At 34.0% G+C, this 14,658-nt stretch overlaps 1 protein-coding gene across 1 annotated transcript; it reads right to left on the bottom strand.

Moving 5' to 3' along the window:
• Window positions 1-1,793: 1,793 nt before the first annotated feature.
• LOC108204914 (serine carboxypeptidase-like 20) lies at window positions 1,794-7,188 on the bottom strand. Its single transcript, XM_017374602.2, has 14 exons — window positions 6,714-7,188; window positions 6,476-6,621; window positions 5,590-5,666; window positions 5,311-5,433; window positions 4,946-5,048; window positions 4,834-4,871; window positions 4,661-4,762; window positions 4,275-4,355; window positions 3,955-4,194; window positions 3,389-3,454; window positions 3,196-3,317; window positions 2,425-2,538; window positions 2,253-2,298; window positions 1,794-2,154 (listed from the first exon to the last, which is right to left on the bottom strand). The coding sequence occupies exons 1-14, from the start codon at window positions 6,851-6,853 to the stop codon at window positions 2,071-2,073; spliced, it is 1,482 nt and encodes a 493-aa protein (XP_017230091.1). The 5' UTR covers window positions 6,854-7,188; the 3' UTR covers window positions 1,794-2,070.
• Between the last annotated feature and the right edge of the window lie 7,470 nt (window positions 7,189-14,658).

Genomic DNA, 14,658 nt, shown 5'->3' with positions numbered 1-14,658 from the left:
ACTATATATAATTATATTAATATATATTATTTAAAAAATAATATTAAATTGATTACGATTAATGATCCGATTAATCACTCCGATTAATCTCCGATTATCCGATTAATCGCTAGACGGTGCCTTGACCGACTAAGTCCGATTCCCGCTTTTTACAACACTGCATAAAATTATACTCCCTCTGTCCCATTTAATTCTATACGTTTTTTTTACTGCTCGACGCATTTCAATGCTCTTATAAAATATAATTCCGTAACTTATTTTTGAGATTTTTTTTTTTATAAAATTATAATATCCAAACTTCAATTCAAAAAAAAAAAAAAATTTAAAAAACAGTAGCACTAAAATCTGTGCCGCGTCCCCGTCCCCCAATGTATACAACTCAGGCAACTCAGGGGGATGGAGGAAGTATTTCTTTCCTGTTTTGTCCTGAACAAACTTCCTCCGACTCTTAAGTCTTATCCCTTCTCATTTCTCAAGGCACAACCTAGGTCTCTTGTTGGAGTGTTAGACAAAGCACTTGATCGTTTTTTCGGAATATCCCAGTGAGCTTGGTTCTCGAAACTATCAGTTCTTTGTTAGAAACAAATATCTCAGATAACAATTACTGTTTCAATTTCAACTTCAGATGTCATGAATACCAATCAAATTGATCACGAAACGAAATTAGAGAGATTGAATTTTTTTTAAAAACATTTACAAAGTTGATAAAAACAATTTCATAACGAGATTTAAACGATTAAACACTGAAATGTAATCCAATTATGTGTCTTACATGATCACCGAGAGAAGATCACTTAGACGAGTCAAATCGGATTGATAAAAATCAATATAGCAAACCAAGAAATTGCCTCACAACATGATTTGTTATGGGACAGAGTGAGTTTGCAGTCACACAATCCAAATCAATTATTTTACACAAAATAGAATTTGTGACAGTATAATAAGGGCCTGAATAATCAGCAAAAAATCATATTCAGGCGAGTGATACTGACTAGATTATATCGTTATCGCAAGCTGTACAAGTACAATAATTGACTGAACCGTAGTCTATGAATCGAGATTCAGTCAAGAAGCTGACTTGCTTAACCATTCAGATAAAGAAAAAAGCGTTTTAAGGTGTGAAAGTATAATAAGGGCCTGAATAATCAGATGCAGATCATATTCAGGCGAGTGATACTAACTAACAAATCTGTTATTCTTCTCGCAAGTTGTAGAATCTACAATAATTGACTGAACCGTGGGCTCTTAGCCGAATTCCAGTCAAGAAGCTGACTTGCTGCCGCTGAATGAGAAATAGATACAGAATATAATAGATAGATACAACATACAAGCTTAGGAGGTTCTCAAGGGAAGTGTTGACGGCAACGACGCAAGCTGCTGATACATAGAGAGACGTATATATATACAGGCTCCATCCAGCCAGGTTAGGGTTTTTAATGCTGAAGCCTATTGGGCCTTGGCTTGGCCCATAAAGCAATTAATATGTGGCCCGACTATTCCTTTTTCTTGTTTTTGCTAAAATTTTCGTTTTCGCATAATTTATTTCATGCAATAAAAACATACTGGTATATGTTTTCTTACAATTATTAAATATTTAATCATTGGTAATAAAAATAAAAAATATGATTTATCTCGAAAAAACCTCTTAAAGAACCTATATTAATCGGCGATAAAAATAATTTATAATATAAACCCCAGTTATTCATATCAGCTACAGGCCTACAGCAATCAAAATCTGGAGTATGTTCTAACATTCGTGTGACATTTATATGTGAGGAACCCGGAGTCCATCATAGACATATACACGTCTATTATTGCACATGTACTCTTCAAATGAGTTGCACATTGTATTACACTAGCAGAGAAATAATTTATCTATTCCACATAATAGTTTATAACGTTACAGTATATCAAGCTTCTTCAATTTGATGTTCCAAATCCAATTTTGCTCGACTCTTAAGATTACTGTCGTGTATCTTTCTTGTATGTTTATATTAAATCATCTGTTTAATAAATCAGGGAGTTATATCCTTATTTTGAACGCTCAGTGGAACATCATGGTTCTCGATCTCATATCTTTTCCCCGGCAAGCCAACGGCTATAGAATGCCAGTGCCTCTGCAGGTTTATACTCTGGGACTGTATGACCAGAACCCTGTCACAATATCACAGAAGATGAGAATGGATCCATGATCAAGGGAATGTATTTTAGCTGGTTAAGTACTAAACAAATGGGAAGGGCTGCGGATATACCTTTACAGTGAGGAAAGTAAGATTGTTGCCGTATCCTTGGATGTACCTGGGATCAGCAAGTTGTAAGAATGATTTAACCATGTATTCAAATACTCTGTCATTAATATGCATCTAACATAGAGGGGGATGGGATACTCTGATACATTTTTAAATGGACTGGAAGTGTTCATACCCAGCAACTTGTTCTTTTACAATCCATGGCCTCCACTCATCCACAATTTCATATCCCATTGATCTTGTCCAGGCTTCACTTCCAGTGTAGGGAACACACATATCATGGTCCCCGCTGATGGGAGATTAGGGTTGCCGAAACAATCATCAGTTGTGTGATAAATTGATAATTAATGTCATAGAAGTGCATATATTTACCCCATCATAAAATAAAACAAATTTATACAGAAATAAGTGAAATAACCACAAGTATCCTGACAAAAAAATAACCACAAGTACTTGTGACAAATCTCCATCCCTTTCTACAGAACTCCCTTTCTTCTAGTTTTTTATTGTCTTATCATAAATTAATACAATTTCCACTTTCCAAGAGTTTGATAGTATAATTTGCATAGATTTTCAGATAGTCGAGGATAGCAACCTTGAAAGGTGTTAGGTGTATGTGAAGATTATTTACCCATACACGTGTAATACATCTTGTAAATCTTATGTCAAGAGTAGCTCCTTTGTCTGCCGATATTCAGTATTCAAAATGGAAAAGAGGCCGCGCCTTTTTTTTTTCTTTATCTACCTTGTATAGTCATTATAACTATGAAGCTAATTTCTGTCTGGAAACCTTACACTGCTGAAGAGTCAAGTAGGTGCCAAGAATTAAGTTTTCTACTTATGCTTGAGAACAACCCTTTGCCTCTTAGGTTAACACAATGAAATGCCCAGGAAAAGATGTAAGCAAATCATGGAACACTAGTCAACTGTGGACATGAAACACTACCTGAATATGAGTGCCCGGATACCACGGGAAGTGAGGTTCCTGTGATATTTAATCATACTGCCAGTATCATGCCTAAATGAAATTCTGCCCGTGCACAACACCCATTCGCCTGCCACACTTGCCTATGTAACAATTTCAAGTTAGTAAATCACTGCTTTAACAGCTTCTACAAGTTGAGATGGGTGAAGCTTACTTGTTCAGCATGAATTGCTTTTCTAACTGTTTCATCATTCAGCCACGAAGTTGCAACTTCATCATCCTGAATTTTGATATAAAATGATAACATACCATGATCAATTCCAGAAACGCGGCTAGCCAATCATTGTAGATGGATTTATTTTGCCGCAACAGGCATATGAAGCAAAAATATGCATTTCACTGGATAAGAACAAATTGGTTGACTAGAACTTTGCTATGGTTATTGTTTCCCACTCTGGGAGAGGCTACTCAAATAAACTTTTGGTTCTGATTAAGGCTTGTTTAAATTGGAATTGTTTAAAGAAATTGTGTTTCCAAGCATAAATTTTTCTTTTCAATAAATTATTTAGAGACACACATATACACGTACCATAAAAGAATCAAAAGCTAAGAGATTGCAGACATAAATGACGACCAAAGGATCATGAACTTAAGGTGTTATTAACATTCTCACAAGCACAAATCAGTTAAATCTTTTCGAAGAACTAGCATAATATGAGTATATGCTATTGTGAAAAAAACTATTGCAGAAACCAGCATATGAAGCAAAGGAGTACTTACTGTGCATGGGACATTTCCACTGTTCAGAAGTTGGGGCCAAGTTGGAACAATTCCATCCCTCACCGTAGCTCTTAATGGCCATGCACGGCCAAACATTCTTGTTCTCACGGGAAGAGGTCTTTCCGTCTCCCCCAATTTCCTAAAGCTTTGCGGCAATCTCGTGGTAACAGTTGTGATTTTATTCTCTGAGCCATGATAACATGGTTCAAGAATATCGTAAATGTTTAAACCCGAGATTTCCTGCACTCATAAAATCACAAAAGAAGTTTAAAGGACAATGTATGTAAAGATCAAAAAAAAAAAAAAAAACAGTCTCTTACACGATCAACTTTCCCAAGTTTGCTTTCACAGTTGTCATTTGCAGGATTATAAAAATTTCCCTGACACTCAGTAATAACCTCCTGTAACATGTAATAACTAATAAGCATAAAGAAGTTAAAAAAGGTGATAAAAGACAACTTTGCAATTGTGTGTCTTAGATGGTGCCATATAAAGCTCCTACAAGTGTAATACGTTAATTAAATTTGTATAAAACAATTACATGGCGATCTATTATTAGAAGATGATCACTGGATCCAACAACATAAAGTAATGTAGATATTTCGTCTTCATGGAAGATGGTACAAGTAAGGTTTAAATATATCTTAGCCGTGATATCTGTATTTTCCTTTTGTATACCTTTAAACACAATAGAAAAGTCACACACCTGATAAAGTTCATCTGAAATGAGGCCCATTCCATGTGCAAATGGAACAAGAGCATTACCATCAAATTTGTCATCAGTACATCCATTTCCAACCATATAACCCTGTATATATGACATATCTAAGTTGCAGCTGAAAACATAGGATTAAGGAGAAAAAAGAACATTTGACATACCTTAAAATTCACTGCAGGCTTTACATTGGCATCAATACCTACAAAAACACCCCGAATTTAAGTTAGGTATTTCCCTCAGAGGATATGCGGGTTCAAATATTTAAAGCAGTACCTTTGACCACTTCAAAGGACAGGGTTGGTACGTATATTCCCGCATATGATTCACCGACAATATAAAATGGATTGTCAAGAAACTCTGGGTACAGCTCAAACCACTAAGCACAAAAGCAGCAGTTAGCTAGATGCTCCAGACAATAGAATTACAAAAACAATAATAATACTGTTAATTGTCCTATACTACGAGGTAGAAGAGTGGCACCTTTGAGAGGAATGCTATTTCCTACTCATAATTTTGAACCTTAAGTAAACCTGGTCCCATTTAGGAGTAAGTAGCCACTCACCTCCCATTTTCTCTAATAATATTAACAGACTTGTATGCTCTGTTATCCTCTACCTCTAATTTTACATACTACATACCTTAAGGAGAAATTTGTGAGAGTCAATAGCGGTTTTTTGGTCTCCAGTTATGTAGTCACTTTCATTTCCAGAATATGAGAATCCAACACCAGCAGGAGAGTCTAAATATATGATGTTGGAGACCTGGAAGGCAAAAGCCATTAACCAAAGATCACATTTAGGCAATGACACACACATGTGTGTGTGTGTGACTGTATGTGTTTTTTTTTTTGGGGGGGAGGGGGGCTCCTGCTCATCATGTAAAGAAACGGATTTTACTTTCACTAGTTAGATTATAACCTTGGACCAGCTGTAAGGATTCAGATGAAGTTTGGGAAGGCTATTCTGTGAATCTCCCTTTTCAAAATTAAAGGGACCTGCAGAACATAGTCATACATATTATCTTGCGCACTTATTCAAATAATAAAGTGTTTTCCTTTACCTTTTTGTTTACAATTTGTGCGTCCTACATATGATTAAATCTTTAATTTACTAAAGTACAATAAAAAGATAGATTACATAAACTGATAAACATGAAAGAGATGGAATTGTAAAAGAGATAAATTGGGTAGTGCATCATGACACTCGCTTTCAGCACTTAATTTCAAGAATCTTTACGAAGCTAAAGTTAATTGATGAAGAAACTTGGAAGTATTACTAGTCTAGACTTGGAACACCGTACACTAGTATTGAACTTAGCAATCTGGGAATATCACATATGTTGAAAGGGATATATAATCCAATTGAGTCATCCTCCTGACACCACAAGGTTTCAAGAGTATTGCTACCTCAACAACATACACGCAATTATAATGGAAGATAAGGACAAATAGCAACATGTGGTGGATTGGAGGTAAGGAAACTGATCAGATTCAAACCCTGATCACAAATAGAACTCAATCTACAGTATCCATGAAGCAGAAAAAGGATATGTCTAATTCAAGTAAAACACCCATAAACTAGAGCAAATAAGAAATGTCTAATTCAATTGAAACACCCATACAAAACTAATTCAAGACCACACGCAGAACAACACAGAAAGAAAGATTGTGCATCGACCCTTGTTTGATAAAACCCCGAAATATTAATCAGTTACATTGATCAGAAATAGATAGCACTATAATTAAATCATTCTCATAACATAGAAGAAAGTGAATAGGGGATGGGAATAAAGAAAGAAGCATACCGTGCTCATATACAAAGCCATCAAAGCTGGAGCAACCTGGGCCGCCATTAAGCCAGAGAACAACAGGATCCTCCGTTGGGTTTCTCTCAGAAAGAACAAAATAGTAAAACAATTTCTTCCCATCAGCTGCACCTATTGGCACATACCTAATCCAATCCAAACAACATAAAAAAGAATTAAAGCATCATCAAAAACAAAATTAAAAAACAAATAAAAGAAATAGTAGAGTATTAGCAACCCTGAATAGTGTTTGGAAGGAAAAGCTCCATTGAAACCAGGAAGATGAGTGACCAAAGCCGTTTCAGGAGCGGATTGAATGAGGCCGAAGCATAATAAAATGCAGAAAATAAAAATGGATAAAAATGTATTCACAGTCATCGCTCAAATGAGGAGGGGAAGAGATAAAATGGTAGTCGTAGTATTTGAATTGTTAATAAGGGAGTTTTGGTAGTGGGGGATCCATAAATATCACTCACTACTTGTTTGGTTCGGCAGTTACTAAGAAGTACTGGTAATTAATTATGTGGTGTGGGTCATCATCGTCATTCGTCAGCTCAGCAGCTTTGGTAAAGTTGGCTTGCAAGCTACTTCAAATTCAGTGGAATTCCTTTTTGTGTGTGCTCCGATTTAACTGGCTCAACGGAAAGCTTCTAATACGAGTAGTACTACTAGTCTTCATTGGTTTTGACGGGATTAATCGAGATTTACTCCCCCTGCAATCGGAATCTTTTGATTATTGTGAATATGTAATGCAATAAGTAAAGGGTCATGTTCCTTGCCAACCGGTTGCCGGGAAGGGGTTATCTAACACACTGTACGGGGGCCATTAGATTTAGATTTCAAGGGCTCAGATCCAATTTGAGTTTTCAAAGGATCCGCTATAAATAACCGCGGAAGGGAAATTTTCCTTTCCGCGGATATTATCCGCGGAATGGGAGTTCCCCTTTCCGCGGATAATATCCGCGGATGCATTCCAAACTCAAAATTGGATCTGAGCCCTTGAAATCTAAATCTAATGGCCCCCGTACAGTGTGTTAGATAACCCTTTCCCGGCAACCGGTTGGCAAGGAACAGGACCCATAAGTAAATTGTTTCACTAATGTTTACTTTGACATATTTGCTAATTTTACTTATATTAAAGATTATTAAATGACTGCTTTACTCCTCATAATGTTAATGCAGATGGATATAAAAAATGAAAAATATAAGAAATAACTCTGAAATCTAGTAGTTGATATACCGAAAAGAGAAAGACTCGGTTCATTTTAGATATTTTCTTTTTACAAGTGAATCATCTAAATTATGGTAGGAGGAGTCTTGATTTATCTAATGTGTAATCTCGATAAACAAGTATTCTATAAATGGATAGTATTGTGATTTTATAATTATCTAACAAAATGAGTATATACAAGGGAGGATAGATGATATTGATATCCACTTCTTATTTGCATTTTTATTTTTCTATCCGCTACATTTTTATTATTTAATCAACTCGATTAATTGTTTATGTAAATAAAGCGAATGAGGTAAAAGTAACTACATCTATCGATACAACTCCATTTTATCTCAGCAATAATATATTATCGTAGGATACAAGTTATATGTCCCTTTTGGTTTATCATATTTTTCAAAAATAATTTATTTATATCTGGAAAACACGTATACATATATGTGTGTATATTAAAAAAATAATTTGATTCTGAAAATGAGAATATTAAATATTCATTAAATAAAAATTTAAAAAACAATTAAATATGTTTTATTTTTTGAAATTATGTCAAACTGCTCGTGACTAGTTCAAGAACACGAATCATATTATGCCACCGGTTCTTCTACCAAACAAATGATATCTGAACTGTCCTTGTTGCTTAATTCATATTTCAGTAAAACGTGCCCTCTTTCCGGGCCGCATTAGAGCATCTCCAATGATTGACACTCTTCTAGGGGGTCAATTTTGACACATAATTCAAAATATTATTTTTTAGATTTATACTTTTCTAAATCATTTTTAGCACTCTTCTTTCAAAATTCACTCCAATAGTTGACACTCCAAGATGTCAATTGTGTTAATAGAGAAATAATATTTTATGTATCATTGGGACCACAAATCTATATTTTATGTATTATTGGAACCACAAATGAAGTTGACACCGTTGCCAACTTTTGGCACCCCAAAGCTAACTCACTTGGCACCCTAAGAGCAACTCCAATGCAAAACTATACTTGATTCTATTCCTATATTATAGCATCAAAAGTAAAAAAACTCAATTCCAAATGGGTGCTATGTTTGGATGCATCCATGCTTAGATGCATCATTGGTTCTATATTTGAAACCAAGGATGGATCCATCTATGTTGCCACATCATCAATAACTAGAAATTGAAAACTAATTAATGAATTAATGAGTTAGGTAAAAGTTAATGAGTAGGTTCCATGTAGAAGTTAGGTAAAAGTTGATGAGTTGGTTAAATTTGAAACTAGTTATAGAACTTAGCATTGGAGGCAAGTTTTATTTTAGCACCAAAAAACACTTTTTGGTGCTATATTATATCAATAGCAATAAATATATAGTATCTAGCATTGGATTTGCTCTAATAGCACTCCAACATCTCCAATGGAGGTGCCAACGAGAGTGCCGGTTCATATCATGCCACATGACATTGGCACCCCTCTTGGCACCTCCCATTGGAGATGCTCTTATATAGGGTTAAAAATGGGGCAGGTTCGGGGCGGGGACTTCATTTCCCAACCCCGCCCCACATAATAATTTCCTGCCCCATCCCCGCCCCATTCCCCGCGGGGATTTATTTTTAATCCCCATCCCCGCCCCACCGGGGACTTAATATAATTTCGCCCCGCCCCGCCCCGCCCCGCTTCTATAATATTACACTTTAAATAATTACTTTAAAATTAAGTAATTTTTTTTTCAGAATTTAATAATAATATACGAGACATGTATATAAAAAGCAAAAAACTAATTATAATAGAAATCAAAGAGGCATGTTATACATTGTAAAATTATAGTTTTGTGTATTAAAAATAATAATATTAAATATAACAAATATATTATATTAAATATAATAAATATATTATATTAAATATAATAAATATATTATATTAAATATAATTATTTATTTATTTTAAATATATGCGGGGCGGGGCGGGGAATCCCCGCGGGAATTCAACAAATACCATACTTGCCCCATATTTTGGCGGGGTAGAAAATCATTCCCCGTCACTGCCCCATTCCCCATATTAGCGGGGCGGATCTGCTCCATTCGGGGCGGGTTAGGGCGGGTTCCCCGTTTTCCCCACCCCATTTTTAACCCTACTCTTATACCACAAATGTTGTGTTAGAAATTGCGGAAACTTCAATGCGACTGCCCTTCTTCACAAGTTTTATTCACGCCTTCACGGAGATGAAAAGAGAATACTCAAAACAATAAAAGAACTGAAAGAGCTCGACGGCCTTAAATATGAATTTAGGATAAAAAAAAATTAAAGTGACATGAATTTGAGATATCATATTTTATATATCATAATTAATATATTCAATTTTATGAAAAGTAAAGTTATAAAGTTAAGTTAATTAAAAACATAATAAAATTATTGTCAGAACTTATTTTATATTATTGATTTAATTTTGTAATATATATTTATACTTAATTGCTTAAATAATAAATAAAAAAATAAGAAATAAAGTTCACTCTTTTCTCTCTTACGTCCACTTATTTATTAAAAACTCATATCTTTGGTTTTGAAGTATGAATTTTAAAATTCATTTTTTCTTTGAACCAAACATCATTTGGAACGAATGAATCTAATTTCAAAATACCCCGAATCCAAGGATCCTAATTCCTAATAGGTATGTGAAGACATTTTCCTTGGATGAAAAATATCAAATTTCGCATATAAAGAAAATATATAGTCAATATGATTATTGTAAATAGATGATGTATATTGTATGCTATGAAATGGGAGGGTGAGTTAGTGTTGCAACTTGCAAGTCTGTTTGTGTTTGTTCCATGCTTGATTACTGTTAGTCAGTTAATAAACGTGAGGAGACTGATAACGTGCACCAAAATCTGTTCTAAGAATTTCGGGTCCATCCACGAGTCGTTGGGCACGGTTAGGGCCTTTATCAATCTTAAGATTGGACCAATTATAGCCCAAATAAAAGATATGGAGTTATTTTAACAGACTGGGACGTAAAACAGATGCTCCCGGCCCGGCCCAATAATAAAGAAAGGGATAAAGTCTGAAAACATGGAGGGTTTGCTCCATAATTGTACGCCTGCTGAGTTAGGTGGCAAAAGAGATTAACGTGCCATGCCCACAAGCAATTAAGCATAATGAGAGGGAATTAATTCACACTAATCATCGATTAGTTTGGTTAAACCATGCTGTAAGCATATTCTGAAACCGGAAATCAATGAATTAACTAACCTTGTCGCGTAAGTCTTTGTTGGAACAACTTGTTGGAAGTTTGTCATTTTGAGCACCAATTTGAGTGAGGCTCGGCTACGTGCTCGTGGCGGGTTATGCTTGGATTATGTTCTCCTCCGAGAGAGCTTTCCAATGCATGTTTATTCACTCAAAACGACTAAGGAATGGATGAGTTGTGATGATCCAAAGTTGCTTCCTTGGTAGTGGAAAATTAGAAAAAAGAGCAAGTATCCCACATAGAAAAGAATATGGGCCTTTAATGGGTTTATATAGTAGAACACTCTTGTAGTGTTTAACTTGTGTTAGTAAGTTATGCTCCACCACCTACGTGCGCGCAGGGGGGGTGCAAATTGTGGGATTTCGAGGGGAGTTTCGTGGCTTCGCAAGCCTCGGGCTTTTCCGTGTGTGCGACCTGCGGACACGAATGCAGCAAAATCTGGGCCCGAAGAATTACGGACTAGTTTTGCTGAATTTAATTTTCCACTGGGCTTGGGCTCAATTAAATTGACAGTTTGATTTCGGATTTAATTTATAACCGTGTGAATTAATTAACGCGTTTTAATTAATTACAAAGCGTAGCGCACAAGTCTTGCATTGCCTATATATATTCATTATAGTTTAGGGTTTGTATTCACGAAAAATACACAGCCTCTCACGTCCAAAACCCTAGCCGCGTCGGTGATAGTTCTCAGCCTTGTTCTTGTTCGTCGAAGGTGCTTGCTCATCGTTCAATCCGTTTTATCCTGGGAGGCGATCGTTCATCACACACGGTGAGGGCGAAATACGCTTTAAGGAGACAGTTACGCACTGGACTCGGATTTCCGTTCATATATCCTTCGTTCTGTTTTGTCTCCTTACGCCTACTGTTTTGTCACACACACACGAACACACGTATTGTATTGTTGGTTTTTGCACAGATTGTTCTACACAACTCATGTTAGTATGTTACCATCAGGTAATTTAACTAACCAATCTGTTTAAAGAATTCAAGTGCAGACAAATAGTAAGAATGTTTAACCTACTGGGTGTTATATATGCAGAGCAGAGCATATATGAACAAGTAGCAGTCTAGCAGACATTGCCAGACAAGATTAACATGGTCAACCTGGCAACTTTGACCCAGTATATATGATGATCACTATAGGACAACCAAGAATCAGAGCACAACTTCTCATTATACAATAACACTGTGCCTCTTCATCTAGATTTGGTAATGCATGTAAAGATATGTAACAAGATAGTGATCGCGAATGAGAATGAAAATCGTGAATAAAATTTCATAGATCTGTAATAATGTAAATGATATTAAAGGGGCGAGTACAACTCTAATATGAATAAAGTTTTCAATGGAAACAATTTTGCCTATATACATATATAAGTACAGTCTTGTCTCATATTCACATGCTTTCTTCATATTTTCACACAATAATTCGCGCATACATTCATTCAATCTTGAATTATTATTGGTAAAAATAATAAAAAATAATAATGTATAGGTCCAGGTCCTTTTGTCATTAATGGCAGCGGGGTCGATGTAGATCGTGGTGCTGGGAAATGAAAATTATTGTTTGGATTCATCTCCATTCTCCACCACAACTTGGTTCACTGTCTGGTTTTAGTACATTTTATAATATATTATGCTCTTGTTATCTTATTTCATCATCGATCTCCTACTTATCATTCTTCACTTGTAATGCTTATCAGAAATATTATTGACAGGCCCAGCAAACGATTCTACTGATGATTTAATAAATAAAATATATTGATGTATACTAATTTTTTAAATTAGTATATTTTTACCATAAATATTAAATTAATGCATCTCTAAGTGCAATATGAGCCTTTTTGTTTTTCATTTTTTACATCGACTTGGAAATTTTTGGAATTCAACACTTTCATCAATCAGAATCGTCTCAACTTCTGAATCCGAAACTTCAAAACGATCTTTAATTGATGCACTTAAATCAACAACTCAAAATTAAGGAAATGAAAAATGAAGTTTAAAGATCTCAAAATGATATGAATAGTTACGGAAAATAATTGGGATCAGTACTATTCACTGATCCGAATTTGACATTTTTTGAATCACTGCTAAAGGAGAATTAGGATAATGTTTCCCAAATTTGAATTTTTGGATCACTGTTGGGTTTGCCCTTAACTCTAGCAAAACATGCAAAATAGCGCTCGGTTTAGTTAACCCAAACAAAACGCTACACGAATTAGCGTTCTATTTATTTAAACCTAACAAAATGTTATATCGTGTAGTGTTTTATCATTTTAACCCAAATAGAATATTACATGAAATTACATTTTGATTTTATATCCAATACTACGCAATATTACGTTAATAGTAATATTAAAAAACATTTTTGTAGATTATGATATTTGAGACATTAATATTTCAAATTATGATAAGAGTGCCAAAATCCCAAAAATCATTACAAGACTCACTAAGTTCAACATGGTTTGTGGTAACAATATTAATCTCGTGATTAGCTTGTCCAAAATAGATTTTTCAAAATATTTTTCGTTTAATCTGGATGTTCGTAATACGACTAACTCAAACCAAAATAAATTTGTTAGAATATACTAGCTTATAACTCGTGCAAGGCACGGGAGCTTTTTAATTATTTATAAACTTTTTAAATATATATATATTAAATGGTGTGAAAAAATTTAATTTATAAATAATAAATTAAAATTGTATGTATCATGCCAAAGTATTAAATTTTTTTCTATCAAATTTTAAATTATTTTAAGTAGAATATGTGACGCCAACTCCTATTAGATTATATATAAATGTATTTTATTTTAGAATTATTATAATGTGATTTAAATATTTTTCTAAAATTCTTTTATGGTTCGAAATTATAATTTGATAAACACAATTTGTTTTGAATTAAGAAGATGAATCATAAACCTGCAATAAGATGGTAGAATTTGTTTTGGATTAAGAAAATTTTATTGTATTCGTTCCTCGCATAAATCGGGCTCATTAATTTAAAAAGATATTAGATAAAAATAATTTTGTAACGGTGCGATTTATATAATTCTACAAATAAAACTGGTAGAAAATATTTATTTTGGATTAAAAAAATCATAAACACGTGAAAATACAGAATTTGTTTTGGATTCAGAAAAGGAATTATAAACATGCAAGTAGATATCAGTTATCTTATGGAACAGAAGTTAATTTTGTTCTAATCTAACGGTGCTTATTTATTCAATATACGATCCGATGGATAAAAATAATTTTGTGACGGTGCGATTTATACGATTTTACAATTAAAATTTGTAGGAAATATTTATTTTAGATTAAAAAAAACCAAAAACACATGAAAGATAGAATTTGTTTTGGATTTAGAAAATGAATTATAAACATGCAAGTAGATGTCAGTTTCCTTATAGAACAGAATTTAATTTTGTTCTAATCTAACGGTGCTTATTTGGTCAATATACGATCCAACGACTGATAAGCTTTTGGACCATAGGACCATGCGACCAAATTATCTCCCTTACGCTTATTATATATAAATATAAATATATAACCCGTGCAAGGCACGGAAGCTTTTTAATTATTTATAAAAAAATTTAAATATATTTTAAATGATGCGAAAAATTTAATTTATAAATAATAAATCAAAATTTTCAATAAAATAAAATTTGATATTATGATTTGTTTGTAAGTTAGAACTGTTGTAAATACAAAATCACAACCATTAATGACTTCAAATAAA

The sequence above is a fragment of the Daucus carota genome, chromosome 1 (genome assembly GCF_001625215.2).
Source record: "Daucus carota subsp. sativus chromosome 1, DH1 v3.0, whole genome shotgun sequence".
NCBI classification, from domain to species: Eukaryota; Viridiplantae; Streptophyta; class Magnoliopsida; order Apiales; family Apiaceae; genus Daucus; species Daucus carota.
This window is presented reverse-complemented; position numbering and strand designations above follow the sequence as displayed.